Below are 20,408 nucleotides of genomic sequence, written 5' to 3'. Positions count from 1 at the left end.
AACCACGTCGGAGCAGCACAGTTGGTACAGTCCGATGTCCTCTGCTTGGTGAATGAAGCGCTGAAGGCCACGGCTCGGCGTAAACAGCTGTTAACTCGGATATCCCCGCGTTTTCGTCGCTATTATTTGAGCCACTGTACGCGGAGATAGTTCCCTGTGCTAAACACACAGTAAGTATTTCAACCGATAAACCGTTCTCAAGTAAAACCTCGCGCCAGATAGCGAAAAGTAGCAAAGCTAACTTGGTTAGCTTAGCCGGGGGCTGCTGGCTTTGGTGGAATTAGATGTGTAAAAAAAAAATGAACAAACTAAATCTCCTTCCGTTATTTTTCTAAGAGCAATTAGTCCAAACAGTGTCCAGACAGATGAGCTTATCACGAGGCTTAAACAAGGGGGGGAAACAAGCTGTCGTCAATCATGAAGTGTCACATATAATTTTACCTGCGTGTTCATTTTAATTCAAAAGACACCTCAGTTTTAGTTTTAACATTAGTTTTGTGAAGGCTCCAATAAACTGTGTTTAAACTTCTTTTTTTTAGATCAGTGCCACAGAACTTACAATGTCTTTCTGTCTTTTCTGGAGGAACCATGGTCAACTTTGCAGCAGCTGCCCGCGAGTATTGGGTGCACATACTGGTGCCCATGGGCTTTGTGATCGGATGGTACTTCGATAAGCAACAGGACAAGAAGCTGACAGCTTTCAGAAACAAGAGTGTTTTGTACAGCAGGTGAGGGGGGAAAAAAAGTCATTTTCCACCATGTGGAAACCAAACAAGTGAGCCCGGTTTAACCGTGAATTAACGATTGCTGTGCCATTTATGTCAAAGCCATGTGATGATGTTTGTTAAGGTGTACCTTATTTCTGTTCATTCAGAGCACAGGTGTTTTAAAGTCTTTGATCATGATCGTAATCGCAAGCTTCTACTCAGTATGACCGGAAGATTAACTTGCGAATTGATTTAAAGGTCATTTTATCCCAACTTTTCGCCTCTGTAGGGAGCTGAAGCCTGGCGAGGAGGTGACCTGGAGATAGACTACCTTTCGACTTGGAAAGTCCTGTCGCCTGTGGTGTGAATGATTGATGGGTGGTCCCCAAATCACAATATTTAAGAAGACTCCTGTACCTCTGATTTTGAGTTGTATCAACCAATAATAAACATGCCCTTTGTCTTCAAAATTATTTGGTACCAGTCAGTGATTTTGGTTGAATTAACACATAACGATGTTTTTTTTTTATTTTTTAAAAACGTGTTTATTTGAAACTGAACATCGAGAAAATCCACAGATGGATAGTTCAGCTCGAGCAGAACTAATGAAGACTACTTGGGACAGAAGTGTTTTGCATTAAAAGGAGCAGTCTGTAGGATTTAGTGGCATCTAGCAGTGACGTTGCACAATTCAGCCAACTGAACACCCTCACCTCACTTCACCTCACCCTCCCAAATATGAAAGAATCTACCGTGGGTGCAAAACTAATGTGAATGCAAATGCAAAATATCTTCTCCCGAGCCCGTGTTTGGTTTGACCACTCGGCTACTGTAGAAACATGGAGGTGCAACACAGCGGGCTCTGTGGAAGAGGACTTGCTCCCGATGTAGATATAAAGGGCTCATTTTAAAGTAATTCAAACTCAATGATTCCTAGTTACAGGTGATAATACACTGATGTAAACATAACCATGAATATTATATTTCTGCCAATAGATCACACAATCCTACACACCGGTCCTTCAATCCATTAAAGATCATATTTGGTACAAAGGTAACTTGAATCTATTCATGCATGACTGAAGAATCTGTGGCCTCTACAGAGATTCAGCAGTGTGGATAATCCCCCTCTCAAATAACAGTTCAGCCAAGGTGATCTGGGGGAAAAAAAGAAAACCACATGAGATCGAACTATAATAACTTCACTAACACACAGAATCAAATGAGTAATTTAGTTTAAGTTGGTATGTAAAAACCTATTTGCAGAGAGACTTGGGTGTTAGAGAAAAGAAGAATATTTGCCAAGCACATTTCTAAAATACTGAATGTAGATTATCACGTGTAAAACCGCTTCCTCTCTTCCTAAAAACACAGAACCGACAGTTTCTGAATGGGAAAACGTACTCTGTCCGGCGAAGAATCGCACGGGAAGCTTCCTACGGTTACATAGTTGGGATATGAATGGATCAGAAACTCAATGGCATCTGTGTGCTGAAAAACAAAACAAAAACAACAACATGTTAATGCCATCATCACAACACTGTGTGCAAAACCAGATTTAACACAGATGTACCCATCTCTACCTCGGATTTTATTTCAAAACTCTTGAGCTCCTCTTTGTGGTAAACTCTGGAGTTGTCTATGGTGTAGTAGAGATGAACAGCGTCTCCGTTGCTGCATAACCTGGCAGGAGAGAACGTATATGAGCCTCTTAATACCTTTTAAAATTTGTGCTTCAATGGTTTATTGAAGCAGGTGTTCCTAAAAACATACACCCAAAGAAACAGTGTCACTGTCTCTGTGTTACCTGGCACATCCAGCACGAAGAAGTCGGACTCGGGTCTGGGTGGTAATGTTTACATTCATATTCTTCAATTGTCCACACTCCCACCTCACTGGCGCTCCTTGCACACTGCTCACCAGTTCGTCTGTGGGCGATGGTACCAGTTTATTATAATCAAAAGCAGTACGTCTCTTCGTTAATGCAATAGTACAGTTTTCTGCTTCCCCTCGCATACCTGGAGTGAGCATGGGAGGCAGGCAGTCATGGAGGAAGTCTCTGGCTTTCTGATCCACAGCGGCGTCCACAGGGGCGTAATTTGTTAGTTTCATCATCAGACTCTCGATTTGGGAGAAGAATTTCGGTCGACGTGGGTCATCCTGCACCAGAACAACTTTCGTTATTATTTAATGATCGGAAAGACGACAAGGACGTGCGTTGGGGGCAGAAGTGAGCAGTGAATTATAAAACCACTTCCATGATTACCTTGTCAGAGTTCTGGACTCCCATGTATGTCAGGTAGTCCAGAGGTAAGCCCTTTCTGAACTCCACATCCTCCTCCATTGCAATTTCTAGTGCGGCTGGAACCACCTGGAAAAACAGGAAGTCAAACTGTGAAGACCTTTCTGTAAATATAACCTGTTGACTGTTAAAAAGGTGTGTAATCAAAAGAAGAGGTAGCGTACTGAACTGTTTATTTATTGGACTGGTTTTTATCCAGGATTCTCTCTTCTTTCCATTAGTAGAAGTACTTTTTGTGATTGTATTTTGCATCAGTGTGTCTTAGCTTCATAATTATCCAACATATTCATCAGTCAGTAGATTAATTTCTGCAGAGCCCTGTCAATTTATTTTTTGTTTACTTTATTTGGCAGATATTAGCCTATCACAGATATAGCAGTGATGTTAGCTGAAATTAACTTTAAAAAAAAAATATATATATATATATATATATATATATATATATTTTTTTTTTTTTTTTTTTTTACAGAACACAATGCAGAAAAAACAGCTTTCAGCCACAGACATTAAACACATAATTTCCTGTGCAAATGTATTTTTATAATATGTAGATTAATAATATACACTGTAGCACTATAAAAATGAATATGCCATTGTGTATTACGCTAATCTACTGCATATAAAGTTTATTATTATTTAACCCATTTTTAACTAGATTTACATGATTATGATATGATTACCAAACAGTAACAAAGTCACAGTTGTGCTAAAACATTGTTTCCTCCAACAATCTTACATTTTGGTTTCATTTTCCTTAATTGTTCAATTATGTGGGTTATTACGGCTGAAATAGAAGAACTGACTTCTTCTTTTTTTTATTTCTTAAAACCTCTTGTTGCTGCAAACATCATATGTTAACTGAGAATAAATATTTTTCTCAGAGAGAGCTGAATGTGTTTGGATGAGTCAGTGTACATACAGTGGCTCTATGTTAAATCACAAAATAACCATTGAATGAAATTACCGAGTTCTGCTAATCTGCAGGTTTCAGAATGAAGCCTTTGTCTTCCATCTGCAGGTATCAGAGTGTCTTACCCTCTGCAGCAGATCCCCCCAGCTGTTATTCTGGTAGGAGGAGATAGTGATGTGCATAGAGTGTGCGTCTGGCAGGCAGTTGCCCTGATGGATGAATCCTCGAGGAAAGTAGAGGAGATCCCCGGCCTCTAGCACCACGTCCAGGATCGGCTTACCGATGTCCGTCTGGTTGAAGTTTTCTAAAGAGGAAACACAAAGCTGTCGCCTCAGAAAAATGTTGGCCGATATCATGAATAATTATTTAAAAATCTTGTTTTCAGGCAAACTAAGACAAACTGCACTCACTTACAATAAATACAACTGTAGCTACTGCAATAGTATTGTTTTTACTCACGACTTGAAAGCACAGGTAAGACCTCGTCTTCTGTCCTGATGTCAAAAAACAACATCCTGCTGTTAATGGCTGTGTGATGAAGGTGGAAATTCAAAGATCCAAAACACGCATTTTACTGTATGTAAAACTGTTATCGTGGATTTGATATGCATGTTTAGAAATCTGACATTTGTGCTCCTTTGTTTAAAAACAATTATAACTCTCTGTCCACAAAGAAATGCACACTGCCCATATTTAATCACTGTTTGTGATGTCACAAACTTAGTGAAAACTGTTTAGTCAACCTTTATTTTCATTATTGTTATTGGAGCAAAAGTATGAAAACGACTGTTGGGAAAGTTCCCCGCTTTACTTCACCTTGGGTTGTACACTCGCCAGTGTTTCTTCCCCTCCAGCTGAACCACAAACGCTTCGATGTCATCATAATGAGGAGCGAAGCCTTGTGTTCCAGGTGGCGTCAGGTATCTGGTTAAAGAAAACACACACGTTTAACACCCCAAAAAATATCTTAAAAAGAGGTTTCGAGAGACAGATTTTATTTTATCCCACATGCTTACACGTTGGCTCCGGCCATGCTGCCAAACTGCTCTTGGAGGATGGACAGCACGTTCCACACGGTGGAGGAGAAGGCCTGAGGATTCAGCAAGCGGATGGAGCAGCCATTCTGGGAAATGGAGATACGATGATGACTGCTAATCTGCAATGGGGACGGCTGTGCAGGTGGTGCACTGGTACGGTTTAATGCACCAAACAGAAAATGACTTCTAACTTGTGGCACTTAAAATATTCAAATGAACACATTCCTTAATACATAAATATACATCTGACTTCTTAATGAGGGCAGCTGTGGAAAATGGGAAAATGAAAATAAACTTTAATGACCCCAAAAGAAAAAGTGACTGCAGCTAATTTGCTGCTAAGGGCCCAATTATAAGGAATGTAATCAGGACCTTAAAAACACATAACCACTGTAATTTTGCATTAAAAATAATATATAAATCCAACTGCCTGCATCTCTGTGTCTTTACCTCGTAGAAGTCCCACACAGTGAACGGCAGAGCTCTCCCTGGAGGATTGTATGTCTCTCTCTTGCCCTTCGTGTAGCTCGTGACATCCAGGTTCACTCCATACTGAACTTCCTCCTTAAATTGAACAACACATACATGTAGTTAAGGATATAAATCTTTGTAATTCATGGTTTTTATTGACTTTTATTCTTTATATATATATGTATACATTTTAAAGAAAATAAGACCATACATAGAACTAATTAGTCAGTGCAGTTGGAAGTTTAAAAGAGGCAAATGTCTGTAATCATGCAACATGATGGAAAAAAAAGATTTGTCTCTTCCTCTTATTTGCATTGTGGCTCCAGAAAGTCTCTTGTTAAGTGGCTCCGAAAAGTCTCTTTTGTTTTCTCTCTTATTTGCAAGTGATTCCTTTTGTTTCACTTTCTGCATCTAATTGACGACCCCCTTGAGGCCTGATCTTGTGACCTACAACCAACTCAGCATTACCATACGAAAGCAGATACAAAGGGAATGGGGGTGACTGTCAACTGTTTGTCACACTGTATAAAAGCTGCCCTACGGAGGAGATCTGGGAGCACTGCTGGACACCTCTCTTTGAGGGTGCATGTAGTTGCTCCTTCTTGCAAGAATAAAATGTCCGATGTGTTTGATTTTGAACCAAGCCTCCGAGTAATTTTTCCAACACAACAAAATCAAGCTTTGTCTGGCAGACGACAATCTAGTAAAGTCCCCCGGTAGTAGGAGCGTCAGAAAATTCAGATATTCGTTTATTCAAAGAGCTCTTGAGAAATCAAGCTAAGTGATATCCAAAGGCAATTGGACTTTTTTCTTGTTTCTCTTAAGACGCTTCACCTCTAATCCAAAAGGCTTCTTCAGTTCCAGGATTTATTAAAAAAAATAGTCTGTTAGAACTGATGAAGCCTTTCAGGATTGAGAGTTAAAACATCTTCAAGAAACTGTCAAAAAGTCCTTCCAAGACTTAAATTAATAATGACCTGAACAACTGAGGATCTTCACAGACTTTTGAGAAGTTGTTTCCAAAACGAAAAAAAAACATTCCCACTTAAAGGGAAGAAATGTAGCTGCTTCACTATTTAAACATCCAACAGAAATGATCATCTTACGTTCTGACATTTTCTAAATCGAATTCACACTCTTACCTCTCTCAATATGCGATCAAACTCTGCTGTAGAGAACAGTCCCTTGTAATAATCTGGATTCTGGCGCTGAACAAAAATGGGCTTCTTTTCCCACGTGTCCCTTGATAAAAGGGGGAAAAACAAAATGTTATCAGTTGACTAAAAGCTCCAACAAAAATATTACATTTTATTGCAAGGCTGGAGGCGCCGGCAACTGCACGATGATTGTTCATTTCACAGGTTGGTTGTGTTGTATCTCCCACAAACACTTCTCATTGGTTTTTTCTGATGGCCTGCGCAGGATTTTGTGGTAATTTGGACCTAAAAGTCTGCCGAGTCGATCCCTTGCATTTATTTATTTATTTTTTTAATGTTCGAGGGGAAATTAAACAGCTGTGACACCGTGCCTCACAAATTTGATGTGTGCTCTCTGCTCAAGTTTCAGTTGCCTGCATGTAGAAATTGCAAATGCACAAAAACGCATGTAACTCAGGTGCTGATGTTGATCAAGCGACGTAACCTGGAATACTAACTCGTAAAGTACGCTGCATTTGCATTTCAAACGGCAACCACCGAAATGTCCATCAACACTATTTCAAAACACAATAAACGCAATAGCCTCCATGCATGTCAGAGGACCATTGCAACTGGCTGCTTTCGTTTTAACCATCTGATAAACAGACGACGACACAACAAGCAGCTCTGCTTCCTGAGGATTTAAAGCTGCAGAGGCATAAAAGGTGACTTTATTTTCAAATATATTCACTGCTGAATGACCCCGCAGACAGAAACACTTCTATAACACTTGTCAGTACTTCAAAAAGGCCTTGGCAGGAATGGGGTTGATGATCCACTGGAACAGCTTGCTCGCCCGCTCCCTGCTGTTGTTGACTCTGGCCAAGTCGGTCAGCAGAGCCGCGAGAAACTCCCCATCTCCATTTACACACTCCTCCTGATCCTCCTGCTTCAGAAACATACAGACTCCAGTAAGATTGAGCACACACACACACACACACACATGTTGACATTGTTTATGTCCGCAGGTACACACACACACACACACACACACACACACACACACACACACACACACACACACACACACACACACACACACACACACACACACACACACACACACACACACACGTGCATCTGCACTGGCCTTGAAGCGATCCTCTCTATGCGCACACTTCAGAAGCTTCTTTCGTATCTTCTTCTTTTCAGCTTTCATTTGAGCTTTATTTGGAATAATCTTTGCAGCTGCAGCCACATGGTCATTTTTCTTTTTCTTCTTAGGTGCCACCTAGAAACACACAGAAGTCAGCATAATGTCCAACGCAGACAAGTTTGTCACAGTCAGTATCTACCGCCTGGTTTTAAAAAAGCTCTACCTGCACTGTGGGCTTCTTAGCAGGAGGAGGAAGGTCTGTTGGTAACGTTTGATACAAAGCAAAAGCTGACATGTGTTTCCTCTCCATTTTCCAGTTGGTACGTCACCACCCTGCGACGGCTAGAGCTTCTTCTTCGTGTTCTTCTTCCCTTCTTCCACGGCATTTCTTCTCTAGTTAGACTCACTACCGCCCCCCACAGAGTCGCACTACAAGGTGCAGCTGCAAGGATTTTTTTTTTTTCTATGATTTAAACAAGTATTTACTGAATTTTTCAGAATAGTTCAACTCACACAAAACCCATTGCGACCCTAGGATAAAAAAAAAAAAGAAGAGATACGATTAAAAAAAAAAAAAAAAAGCATAAATGCAAACAAGAAAAATGACCAAGCAATAACCAAACAAATAACAACAACCAAACTACTAATAATGATAATGTCAAATGAATAACAACAACAATAATAATGATAATAATAATAATAAAACTAGTAAATTCTTGTTGGAAGATTTACAGCTGTTATTAACAATAGCAATTTTGTTAATCGTGAATTACAGCTGCAACTCGTGGTTATTTTCACTTTAAATTCATCTGATTATCATTTTCTCAATAAATGTCAGAAAATGGTGAAAGATGCCTAGTGTTGCATCTTATAATGTAGAATTGGACCCAGATATATATATATACATATATATATATTATTATTATTTTTAAATTAAATGAACCAAAACAATTAAAACAATTGTTGGCTGACTAATCAACTAATCATTGCAGCGCTGCTAGGATTGGTAAAAACAACAACAACAACAGTTGATTAAAACTATCTAAAAAAAAAAATATATATATATATATGTACACATATAGGCCAAATCAATCATTTGAGTTCGCTACCGATCACACGTGTAATGTCCATTACCGTCCACCAGGTGGCGCTTCGCTCCTCCCCCCCACCGTATTTCACGCGTTCGCACGCCACAGTTATCAACACCGTTTCCCACAATGCTTTGCTGCGTGCAAAGTCGGTGCTGTTTGTCCAGCCGTCGCTCCAACAATGCAGCTTTTAATGGTGCCGTTGAGCCGCCGCGGGATGGAAACGCCGCAACACCGCGGGCTCGTCCGGACACTGTAGTCGCCGAGACACTTCTGCAGTCTTGGTCAAACCTTCCTCCGCGGGCTTTCTTTGACTCAGTTGTTTTTTTTTGTTGTTGTTGTTGTTTTGAGGACGACCTGGACTCTCCTGCTCGGGGGTGAGTAGCCGCCGAAGCTAACGTCGCTCCGCCGCTGAACTACACGGCGAAATGCGTTTTGTTGTGACCACCGCTGGCTAGCAGGCGAGCTAATTGGCCAGATGAGACATATTGACCGCTTCTGTGTTTTATTTATTTATTTATTTATTTTTCTCCTCTAAATCCTCCTCCTCTCATCTTTCCGTCTTAAATGCAAATAGTCTCGTGTCCCCTCGTCCTGTTTGTGACTAAAGCAGCGGGATTTGTAACCGGTCTGAATTTTTATTTTATTTGTTTTAAAAACCAGACTTTGAGCCAGTTGAGTCGTTTTCTTGCTGCAAGTCGCGAGTCTGTTTTGCTTTGATCTCGGGGTTTTAAGCACACGTCGTCAACCCCAGCCGGTGTTAGTCTCTCGTGATGTAATCTGGATATGATTACCAGGATTGTTCCCCCACCACCACCACCACCACCCAAAAAAAAAAAAGGGGGGGAGGAAGGGATTGTGAAACTCGCAACCCCCCCCCCCCCCCCTAAAACCTCATTGAGTCAGAGGAGGAATGTCACGCCGAAGTCCGTTCAAAAAATGGGCAATTTAATGGCTTGGCCGGCACACTGCAGTCAGGCGAGATTATGTGTGCTGGTTATTAAAGCCGTTATGTTTTACTCGGTAATACACCGCCGATAGTTTCAGCATTATACTGGTTATCATATACATGTTATAGACAATTAAAATGTTACTGCTGTTATAATTGGGAATCCAATTGAAAAACTAAAGATTTAGCAAGAGGGGGGTGGGGGTGGAGGGGAGGTGTGTGTGTGTGTGGGGGGGTGGGGTGGGGGGGGGGGTCCCTGTTTGCCGTGTAACACAAGGATTAGGGTTTGTGCTGCTCCAAAACAACACATTTAATATATTGCTGTCAGTCACATATTTGTGAAAAGTGGCATAATTCTTCATATTTTTTTATTTTTTTTTGACACACCATTCAGTGTGGTTTTCATATCCTTACTGTGAATGGGTGTTTTACGTAACTATACAATATTGATTCCCTATAATACTGTTTAAAATGTAACACAAGTAAGTTTGTACTTTGTGGTTTTTCACATTCATTAACTCAGTTGCCATCCCATTTCTATAAATATGGTTAGGCATCCATAACGTCCACAATGAGGAGTTGACACCTCTCTTCCATCCGTTAACACAAGGTCTAAACATTACCTTGAACTGAATGCGTACTGTACCTTGCGCAATTTGCATGATGGTATAATCAACCAATGGTGACGCAATCCTCCGCAAACAGTCGCCCTGACACCTGGGACCAAAAGTTGAATAGTCAGGTGAGCAAGCTGCAATTTCGGAAACCTACCCTCAGTAGCGGCAAATTGGACGAGGTTTAGCATGTTTGAGTGAAGCCTGAGGTATCTGCCAGGGGCGATGCTTTTAAAACTTGTTTCGGTAACCTGCAAGCCAGTTTTCACTCGCATTTCTGAGCGTTTGCCACCATTTTTTGGGGGGCAAATCGGTTAACAAATACCGTATTTCACAAGTTGAAGATTTGAGTGAAATGTAAGTTTGAAGACAAATGGTACCGTGTGCCTCTCATAGTCTGAAACTTGGTGGGAAAACGAAGTTGCCGAGCACGGCGTTATGTATTCAGTTTTCTGAATGTGATGAGGCAGAGAAAACCCAAATGGGGGTTGCAGTGAGTTGGTTGTCTGAAACGCAAACTATATAATATGCAAAAAATCAGAGAGTTCAGATTTCACATCGACGTCTGGGTCATATTCTCTTTCCTCCTTTCTAAACAAATAATCATCACTTTATTTCATCTCTTTATTCGTCTTGTATTATTATATTTCACAAGAACTGTGTGAGGCTGGGCAGCAGGTACTTTACTTTACCTACTGCCGGGACAGCGGAGCACTTTCTCCAACAGACTCATCCAGCTCAGCTGTCACAAGGACAGATACGGGAGATCCTTCCTGCCCACTGAGATCAGACTTTACAATAACTCACATCTGGCCAAATCCATCGCGCGTCAAGAACACCGTTGCACTGTTGTTTGTTTAATTCTTTACACTGTTGTTTAGTTAAATTTAATATTATTCAATTTTTATCGTATATGTTGTGCATTTTTCTTTTATATTTACAATTTTTTACTACCTCTATTTTTTTTTTTTTATTCTGTTATTTTTATTGCTTTGCCCTGTATCTATATATGCTGCTGTAGCAAAACAAATCCCCCCTTGCGGGATTAATAATGGAGCTATCGATCTATCTTTACATTGCCGCCTCACTAGAGGTTAATGCAGAAGACCTTTAGGTCTGAGGGGTTATGATTTTTGAATGCCCGTCCCTTGCCCACACAAGTGCAACCAGCTGACTCCATGTATTGTTTTTTTTTCTTGAAAGTTACATTTGATTACACGAGTTTCTTCCTGAAATCCCTCTAACTTCAAGTTAGTGGTCCTGCTTCTTTCCTGACTGCTCGGGTGTGTGTGTGTGTCTTCTTACGATTTTAAGATATTAACAATTAGTTAAATCTGTTATGTCTGTGGTCTCCCATGTTTATGAGATCGGTTGAGGTTTGAAAATCCTGTAGCTCGCACCCGGCATTCGACGGGGGTGTAGACAATAGTCTTTGTAGGTCAACTGGTTAGTTCTTTTGTCTGTGGATGCATCACAGTGTATATAGTTGGGCGCGTTCTTTCATCTCTATTTAATTTTTTGGCATTGAGCCATAAAACACAGCAGTGTCCTGGAAGTGTATTGCAGTGGTTTTTTTCGGGTTTTTTTCCGGTTTTTGTGATGATCAACCAAAAACTGTCATAACAAATGCCATTATAAGTCTGTCCAAAACTGAGACGGTCCTATAGATTTTTTTTTTTTTTTTTTTTTATCTTCGACCGTCTAGTTAAACTAAGAAGAAATAACCAAGCAGCTGCTCATACGATTTGAACTCTCCCCCTGTTATGGTCAGGTTGGACCACAGTGTGAATTAATATGGACGGTACGGGGCAGCATGTATTCCACTGTGGACAAGGATATTGATCTTTTCCTCCGGGCTGTCACTGCCACACTTTCTTTGAATGATGTCTTTTCCTTTGTGGTCACACAGAGTAGCAATCACCATCTCCCGCCACACAGTGCAATAATAAAATCTGTATTTCTTTATGGGATCAGATGCTTATTGATGTGCTGCTGTTCTTAAACACTTGCCTCATGTGGCAAGATTGGCAGAGTGATTTCTTTTTAAATGTCCTCATGTTTTGAGACTAGTGATATGATTAGTAGTGTTTTATCAGTGTGTAATATTTTGCCTTAATACTCATGTTAATTATCGGATGTGATTAAAAAGAAATTGCACATGAACAGTATTTTGGGGTTTTGAAAGGTATGTGCTCGGTAATTAAACCTCAAATCTGGGTGCTGATGATTAAATATAGAGTGCTAGTTTGAAAATTGACATTTTATTAACCTTCCTGTCAAAACTATAACGCATGTTTTTTTTTTCAGACCAAACTGAAATTATAACAGCGGAGTGGGTTTATGAATAATCACAAAAGTTCCTGTTGTAAATAATTGAGCCCGACCAGGATTTTTTTGGGCTGATGCCGATATTAGCAAGTTAAAAAATGATGATATCAACTGTAATGTGGTTATTAACCACTTGTGACAAAGCGTAATGAAGGCAGGACATTTTACAGACCATTTAATTGCTGACAACGGCAAGAGTTATCTTTTTCACACGTTTTTTTTTTCTCGTCATGTGGTTGCAGGACAAGCACAGCTGATGTGTAAATATAAATAATGTTTAAACTCTCTTCAGGTTTCCCAGCTCAGGACTTGGGATGTACGCACATGCTGTTTCCACCGGCTCGGCTCGCTCAGACTCTTCGTTAATGTTGTTAGTTACACCGGCGCTTTTCCTGCTATCACAAGCCAAAACGTCTGCTGTGAAAAGATCCAGAAGACGAAATATCATTAGAGTCGGTGCAAGACTGTAGTATTACTGTAAGAGACCCTTCATACATGTTATCAGTCCCACTTGTGCTCGTTCTGTCATGACATGTCAAAATGTCTGCTCGGGAAAAAGGTTCACTGGAACATGAGCTAAATATGATGAGAGTCCACACGTCTTCCATCTGGGGACATCTTCACTCTAGCTATGGCCCAGATCTGACTAATTGTTAAAATTCTGGCTAAATTTATCTGTTGGTTAAAGTTGTTTACCTCTTGACTAACATGGGTAGGCCTATGAATTCTGGGTACATTCACGTTGTTTTCTATAGCTAGAAAACATGCAGCTTGCTTTCTTACAACAGAAAACAACCCTGATTTGAAAAGAAAAAAAAAGTGCGCCCACAGTCAATTTCTAACAGGGTACTGTGGCCTCAAAAACTCTTTAAATTTTCATCTCCCACTGCACAATATTATCAGCAAACCACAAATTAAAAAACACATTTTCCTCCCTTTTGTCAATTGGTGACACGGAGTGTTACTATGGAAACAGGTCTTGGATCGAAGTTTCCGTAAGGACATTGATAACATTTAGGCTTAAAATAAGTTAGTCTTCATTTTTATAAACCTGTATAACTTGCATTAGATTAATCTCAAAATAAATTTTAGACTGGTCTAGCAGCCCACTCACCTAAACATGAAACCTCCCAGAAGGACCATCAGAGCACTGATCAGCAAGAGGGAATTTAGCTAATGACACCATAATGACTTGTGAAAAAAAAAATATTGACTGTATGGTTTGTCAGAGAAATTTAATGGGAGTGTATTGGAGCAGAAGTTTTTTTTGGAGCCAGCCCCTAGTGGACCTCATTTTATTGCACTTTCGGGCGCTTTTGCAAAACCTTCACCTGGAAGACCCGGAGACTGCATCCGCTTTATGCATTTGACCCGAAGATCAGAAATCCTTTCGCGATAATGTGGTTTTGTGCCAAAATATGCCACAAATAGGTCTGATTTACAAAGGCTTTTTACATAATTACATCCTGTCTAGCGGGATCAGGTAGCCATCACATCACATCAAGCTGGTTGTCCAACCTTATGGTCAGATTGTGGATTAATGGTGCCTCAAGACCACTACACTGACAGGGGATCAGGGATGGAGCACGCTTTTTTTTTTTTTTTTTTTTAAATTTTATCCCTGATTTGTGGTTCTGGTATGACAGAAAGACGGTTTGGCTGCAGTGTTGAACACTGAAGCTTGGACATTAACTACTGTGTCCTTGTGACGAGAGTCTGGATGAATCACCAAATGGAGCCACCACTCAAATGGTCCTCTCGTCTGAGAAAATGCAGAGGTTTACATCCACTCAAATAGCTGAGTATTCCCACAAAAGGAGCAAGCGCTTCTTCTCCTCTAATAAACATCTGCTTCAAGAGGCAGGATAAGTTAAGCTACATTAACCTAGGACAGCTTGTTCTGTATGTTCTTTTTTTAGTTTTTTTGCACTAGGCAAGAGAGGAATAAATTGCATAAAAAAAATTAAAAAAAAATTCTGACAAGAACAGATGCAGCAGCTTGTCGCTTTGTGAGAGAAGAAAAATGCTGGGAAGAGAGGGTTAGCAGGACTAGTTTTACTTTTGGCACGGTGAGCAAACAGCAGCTCTCCGTGCCAGTCGGGCAGCAGGATTTCTCAACTAATTCATTTCCGAGGTGCAGTAATTCCTTAAATAGAAACACCATTTTCCCACCTCCAGGCGACTTTAGTTACTGTTTGACAAGGTAAAAGCCATTTATTTTAAACAAATGACACAAAAGAACAAGTTTTTCATCACTCGTAACGAGGCCATCACTTTTTATGCTTTTCCTCCTGCATCAACCACTTGTTCCCGTAGACGTGCTGAGTTTAAACCCCAGTGCTTATTTAAAAAAAAAAAATAAATAAATTTTTTTAGAGCGAGTGGGCACCAACAACATGTCTTAAGGTAATGAAAATGCCCCCGCGTTAACACTCAGGTGCAGACTCTTTTGGGGTGGTACGCTGCAATAATTCTCCCATGTCAGGGGCTAATCACCCTGGCTCCCCTCCCACAATCCATCAGTGTCTGGAGGACGTGGCTTGCGGGGTTCTGGCAGCTGTTGTCAGGCTGAGTCAATCTGTTATGGTCTGTACGCCAGCCTGTGCAGGATGGGGGGGGGGCTCTCGGGAGGACAGGGCGAGCGGGGCTGCTGCCACTGCTGTGGCAAGATAACAAGAGGATTTATTTGTTCGGAGGGCAGCGTTTCAGGGCTCGTTTGTTAATTTTGCCGTTAACGCTTCACTCTGTAAAGTATGTGCAGGGAGGAGCCAGCTCGCACCACGTATGGCTCGAGGAAGGATTTCATGAATCCAAGTTACTGATATCAGTTGATTGACAAAAAGTTTAATTGCCTATAATTGTTTTACTGATCGTTTGAGATTCTCCAGAATGAGGATTAGCTGCTTTTTCTGTTTTCTGCTTAAATTGTTTTCCGTGTTGACCTAAAACTCCGAGACATTTCATATACTAATTGATTAATGAAGTATTTGGGGGAATAACTGAAGGATTAGTAAGCTAGTGAAAACAGTTGCTGCCACGTGTGATGGCAACAATGTTCTTAAGTGCGATTGCCTGCAGCTCTTGATATTCACGCTGTTAAAATGTGACTAAGTGCTTTTACAGTCTGAGAGCCAGTCCTTTCTTGTTTTTAACTCAAAGCCGCAGTCTTTCAAAATCAGCAGCGTTATATCTTAAAAGGAAACGTCAATAACTTTTAAGATGTTTATGCTAACACCATCAAAGAGATCTAGTTGAAATCGCTCTCATTCACGGAACGAGGACAGTACTCGCTGGATTTAAATCACTTTTGAGTCTCAGCCAGACGTAGTCTATTTTTCTGTGATTATGGTGGCTTACAAACTAGTCCTATTTATGGATCTAGCCCAATTGTTGATATTGCAGGGCTGGCACGGAGTGGTGTTGATGCTGGGGAGAGGGAATTGGCACAGACCTCACAATTAGACTCAGTCGTCAAAGCAAACATTCAGAGTCATACTTCCATTTGCAGACTGCTCAGAGTGCACGGCTGCTCACAACTTTTTTTTGAGGGCAGACGAAAGACGGGGAAAGGCATAATAACTTTTTTTATCAGGATTTTTTTTTTTTTTTTAAATCTCCTTCGTGTGACATTTGCAGATGTAATACTGAACCGAGGAAATGTTTGACTTGAAAATAAAAAGGTGCTGCAGTTCAGGCCTGCAAGCCAGCTTTGAAAGTCTTTGAAGACTAAATGAGGGTCTCGAAATAGGCCTTTTTTTTTTCTTCTTCTTCTTGTCAGACATTTTGATTAATTGAAGCAGGAGAATCGCAGGTGTAGCTCGTCCCATTAATAATGCCTTTGTTCCCTTTCGCCTCGCCACAACAACAGGGCAATTACACGTAAACAAAACCTCATTAAATTCATAATGTCGGCTGTAAAAAAGATTTGGAAACACTTGTTCAGTATGACATGATTTAAAATGTATGTAGTGTGTGTGCTAACAAGGGACCGCAGCTGTCGTCAGCAAAGGATTTAGTGTCGTCATCATCATCATCACTTCTGATGTGTTCACAGTTGCTCACCAGGATGAAGTTGGTTGGTTTTGGTCCCCCAGTGGCCCAATTAGGGCTGTGCAGCGCAGCCACACGTAATACTACAATATCCCCGTTCATATCGATTAAAATCATCATTTATTACAATTTTAAATTATAAATAAGGCAAGAAACGCATTCAATCTTTACGATAACATCGATAATGCTGAATGTCAATACGGCTTGTTTTTACAAGAAAGCTCCACGGTGAACTGTTTTGTCTTCAGTTTAGTATTTAACTCTTAATAAGTGAAATGCAGGTTTTAGTGATTCTGAACTCGCTCTGATCAAAGAAGTGCAATCGTCTGTATTTTCATACTGTCGTGTTGTCATTACCAGAGACTGCTGTGGATGGGGGTGGCTAACTTTATATCTTTCATCACTCGTTTTAAATGTCCACACAGCTAATGTCACGACTCAGCTGCTGGAATTAACTTGTGTTTTGGTTCATTTTTATCAGAAGAATTATGACAAAGCAGAGAATCAGGCAGGGAACTGAACAAAGTTTCAAACAACACTGTCTCCTACTTTCAGCATCTCTCTCTGTAATTATGCACAGGAGATACGGGTTCTGCTGTATATGCATTTAGACAAAACGACAGCAAATTCAAACCAACCGTCAATAATTTCAGGTATTTATCTAAGTTACGTTCACGGGTGAATTGCCGGCCACTCCAGGAACAATAGTGCGTAAAGATTGTGAAGCGAAGGCAAAGAGCCAAGGTCACGCGTAGCCAAAGAAGCGCGAAGACTCGCACCATTTAAAATGGATCAGTAGTAAGAGAGAGAGAGAACCAGAGAGAGACTGAACCAGAGAGAGAGAGAACCAGAGAGAGACTGAACCAGAGAGAGAGAGAACCAGAGAGAGAGAGAACCAGAGAGAGAGACTGAACCAGAGAGAGAGAGAACCAGAGAGAGACTGAACCAGAGAGAGAGACTGAACCAGAGAGAGAGACTGAACCAGAGAGAGAGAGAACCAGAGAGAGACTGAGAGAGAGAGAGACTGAACCAGAGAGAGAGAGAACCAGAGAGAGACTGAACCAGAGAGAGAGAGAACCAGAGAGAGACTGAACCAGAGAGAGAGACTGAACCAGAGAGAGAGACTGAACCAGAGAGAGAGAGAACCAGAGAGAGAGAGAGAGAGAGAGAGAGACTGAGAGAGAGAGAGAGAGACTGAACCAGAGAGAGAGACTGAACCAGAGAGAGAGAGAACCAGAGAGAGAGAGAGAGAGAGAGACTGAACCAGAGAGAGACTGAACCAGAGAGCAAAGAGCCGAGGGGACTCGAGGAGAATAGAAATACCAAACACGGGTTTGTCAGATTGCACAGAACACTTGCGAGGACTGGAAGATATAAAAGGCACAGAATATGAGTTGCTTTAAATCAAGCAGCAATGTCACTTGTGCTAATTAAAAGTGGCCTTAATCAATCCGTTTGTGACTTTAATCATCGACTGATCTGATCACCAATCGGTGGCAACCGAGTGAACAGAATCTGCCCTCTTGAATGAATCCGCTTGTTTTATCTTTAGCCTTTTTTTTTTTTTTTTTTTTTTTTACAGAAATGAGAATAGTATCCGGCTTCTAATTCATAGTCCTTAAAATGTTTTTTTTTTTTAAATAATCCTACCTAATAGACGACCCACCGAGAGACAGTCGGGATTGCTTCGTTGAACATTATTTAACTTGACCTCATGTTGCTGCTGTGAGAAGGAAAGCACACGACACACGAGAGCCTCTGTGGCAGTGAACTTGACATGAATGAAGTCCGTTTCCACTGATTGAATACACGTCAAGGGATACAAAAAGACCGTTCATTTTTATTTTTTTTCTGCCCTCGTTGTTTTCCCCCTCCAGGACGAGCTGTTGTAACGCCGAGCTGTGGAAGTTCTCGTCGTTGTGACGGATGCATTCACTTTACTCCCGTTCAAGTACGACTGCAGCCCAGGTTACTAATTAAGGTCCTCTGTGAAACCTTGGCTTGTGAAATGTCCCAAGGTTTTGATGAATGAGGGGATTTTTATTTTTTATTTAAATCTGTATAGCTACAGCAAGACATATTTGATAATGTATCTGGTTGGAAAATTGGAGTCTACCTTTCTTATTTCGCTCGAGATCACGGTATGAATATGAAGAAATACACGAATAATAATAAAGGAATAGGAAGACTGTTGTATCATAAGAAAGATTAGGCTATCTACAGCAAATCTTTGTACATTTTTCACACACGCTGATGGTAAATACGTTCATGTTTATCTTGGAACTGGTTTTCGTTATGCGTGAAGCTTTGCTGGATTCTACCAGAGGTCTGTTTGCGGCCTCAGTTTTCTTGTGTCTCATTTCATCTGTAACTAAAGCAATTATGCTGAGGCAAATGGTTGAATGAGTACCATGTGGCAGCCTGTAATTCGATTTTTGATAATGAATGGGTCAAATACCAGTTGCAGGCATTCCAGCGCAGAAATTCCCTCTGAAGACGTGGCTCAACAATGTAGTTGGTGCGTCACACGGGACGGGGGCATGTCGTTTAGAGGGGGGCTGGAAGTGGATGAAAAGCTTCTTTGAACTTTGGTTTCCCAAAAATCTGTTCTTGGCACTTGCTGTTCGACGCTAACGAGACTGACACGATTTGTCGGTACATCGGGTCTATGATTAAGAATTTGCAAGTCACTGCGGCTCACTAGTGATATTATGAAAGTGAAAAGCTGATGTCAGATTTAAATGTCAGTCAGGGTACATTTATACTTGTAGTTTGGTTCTTTTGATCTGAACCGACGCGGAAAATTATGTATTGTTGTATTTTAATCCCGTCTCACTTGGATTCACACTTACTATTTTAACATCGAATCAAAAGATGTCAACAAAAGGCTTTTGAATAAGGTCACAACCTGGTAGGAAAGCTTCTCCGATAGATATTTGGTGGATTTATGTATATTTGGTGGTCTTTTTTTTTTTTTTTTTTAACCAGATGAACGCTCGAGAAGAGTTTATAAAATGTGTGAAGGACTGTAAACGGCGACATGAATTCCACTCTTGCACACACTAACGAAGATCTGCTGCAAGGAGACGGTGGTCCCCGACGCCTCTGCCGAACTGTAACGGGCAACACGGCTCCCATGCTTGGTTGGTTTTTGACGTCTTCGCGCTGAGCTGCGTTTAAATCAAATCAGATTCAGTTTGTTTGAGGCGCACGATCGTCGATGTCTCACAACGGCATCCTGGCATTCCGGTGGGTCGGGCTTTGCTCCGCGGTGTTTAAAGAAGCTATGCGGGCGGGTGGGCGGGCATGGGGCTCTTCCACATCTCTGAGTCCGATGTGTGTCAGATATAACAAACAAAAAAAAGAACAGTGAAATAAACTGAACTTAGATGGCAACGGTCAAATGAACCAGACCAACAGAGCTGTCACACCAGGGTTCATTTTAACTGAATCAAACCTTTCAAGTCTGAACACACCCCGAGTCTTCACCCTGTGCAAAGCAGCAGTTAATCCAAAATACTGTTTCAAAGGTTTTTACAGACAAGTGAAGTTGAGCCAGGTCACAGTTTGAACCTTTGACTTTACACTGTATGTCCTTTTTGTTTTGTTTTTTTTCCCTCCCCTTCCGAACGTTAAATGTTGCTTAATATTCTCTAAACA

General features: G+C 40.9%; 2 protein-coding genes across 2 annotated transcripts; one reads left to right on the top strand and one right to left on the bottom strand.

The window, feature by feature from the left end:
- The first annotated feature begins 17 nt into the window (after positions 1–17).
- Positions 18–1,177, top strand: LOC138626726 (NADH dehydrogenase [ubiquinone] 1 beta subcomplex subunit 1). The gene is made up of 3 exons (XM_069708598.1): positions 18–170; positions 584–728; positions 997–1,177. Exons 2-3 carry the CDS (start codon positions 589–591, stop codon positions 1,031–1,033), a joined length of 177 nt encoding a protein of 58 aa, XP_069564699.1. The 5' UTR covers positions 18–170; positions 584–588; the 3' UTR covers positions 1,034–1,177.
- Positions 1,178–1,245: 68 nt separating this feature from the next.
- Positions 1,246–8,151, bottom strand: riox1 (ribosomal oxygenase 1). The gene is made up of 14 exons (XM_069708587.1): positions 7,943–8,151; positions 7,364–7,854; positions 6,570–6,669; positions 5,407–5,520; positions 4,936–5,042; positions 4,736–4,843; positions 4,379–4,413; positions 4,045–4,223; positions 2,974–3,078; positions 2,726–2,867; positions 2,515–2,635; positions 2,291–2,390; positions 2,112–2,198; positions 1,246–1,864 (listed from the first exon to the last, which is right to left on the bottom strand). The coding sequence occupies exons 1-14, from the start codon at positions 8,027–8,029 to the stop codon at positions 1,805–1,807; spliced, it is 1,836 nt and encodes a 611-aa protein (XP_069564688.1). The 5' UTR covers positions 8,030–8,151; the 3' UTR covers positions 1,246–1,804.
- Between the last annotated feature and the right edge of the window lie 12,257 nt (positions 8,152–20,408).

The sequence above is a fragment of the Brachyistius frenatus genome, unplaced genomic scaffold (assembly GCF_029030835.1).
Source record: "Brachyistius frenatus isolate BFR_SWC_R1_liver_20210118 unplaced genomic scaffold, ASM2903083v1 Contig_76, whole genome shotgun sequence".
In the NCBI taxonomy this organism is placed as follows: Eukaryota; Metazoa; Chordata; class Actinopteri; family Embiotocidae; genus Brachyistius; species Brachyistius frenatus.
The sequence above is the reverse complement of the archived record's forward strand: the minus strand, read 5'-3'. Positions and strand labels throughout refer to the sequence as shown.

Bases quoted from the DNA above. Each gene is read 5' to 3' on its own strand.
- LOC138626726 (XM_069708598.1), top strand. From the start codon at position 589: ATGGTCAACTTTGCAGCAGCTGCCCGCGAGTATTGGGTGCACATACTG. The intron at 729-996 runs GTGAGGGGGGAA...TCGCCTCTGTAG, and splicing joins AAGAGTGTTTTGTACAGCAG to GGAGCTGAAGCCTGGCGAGG.
- riox1 (XM_069708587.1), bottom strand. From the start codon at position 8,029: ATGGAGAGGAAACACATGTCAGCTTTTGCTTTGTATCAAACGTTACCA. The intron at 7,855-7,942 runs GTAGAGCTTTTT...GTGTGTTTCTAG, and splicing joins CTAAGAAGCCCACAGTGCAG to GTGGCACCTAAGAAGAAAAA. The intron at 2,199-2,290 runs GTAGAGATGGGT...TTTGTTTTTCAG, and splicing joins GTTTTGAAATAAAATCCGAG to CACACAGATGCCATTGAGTT.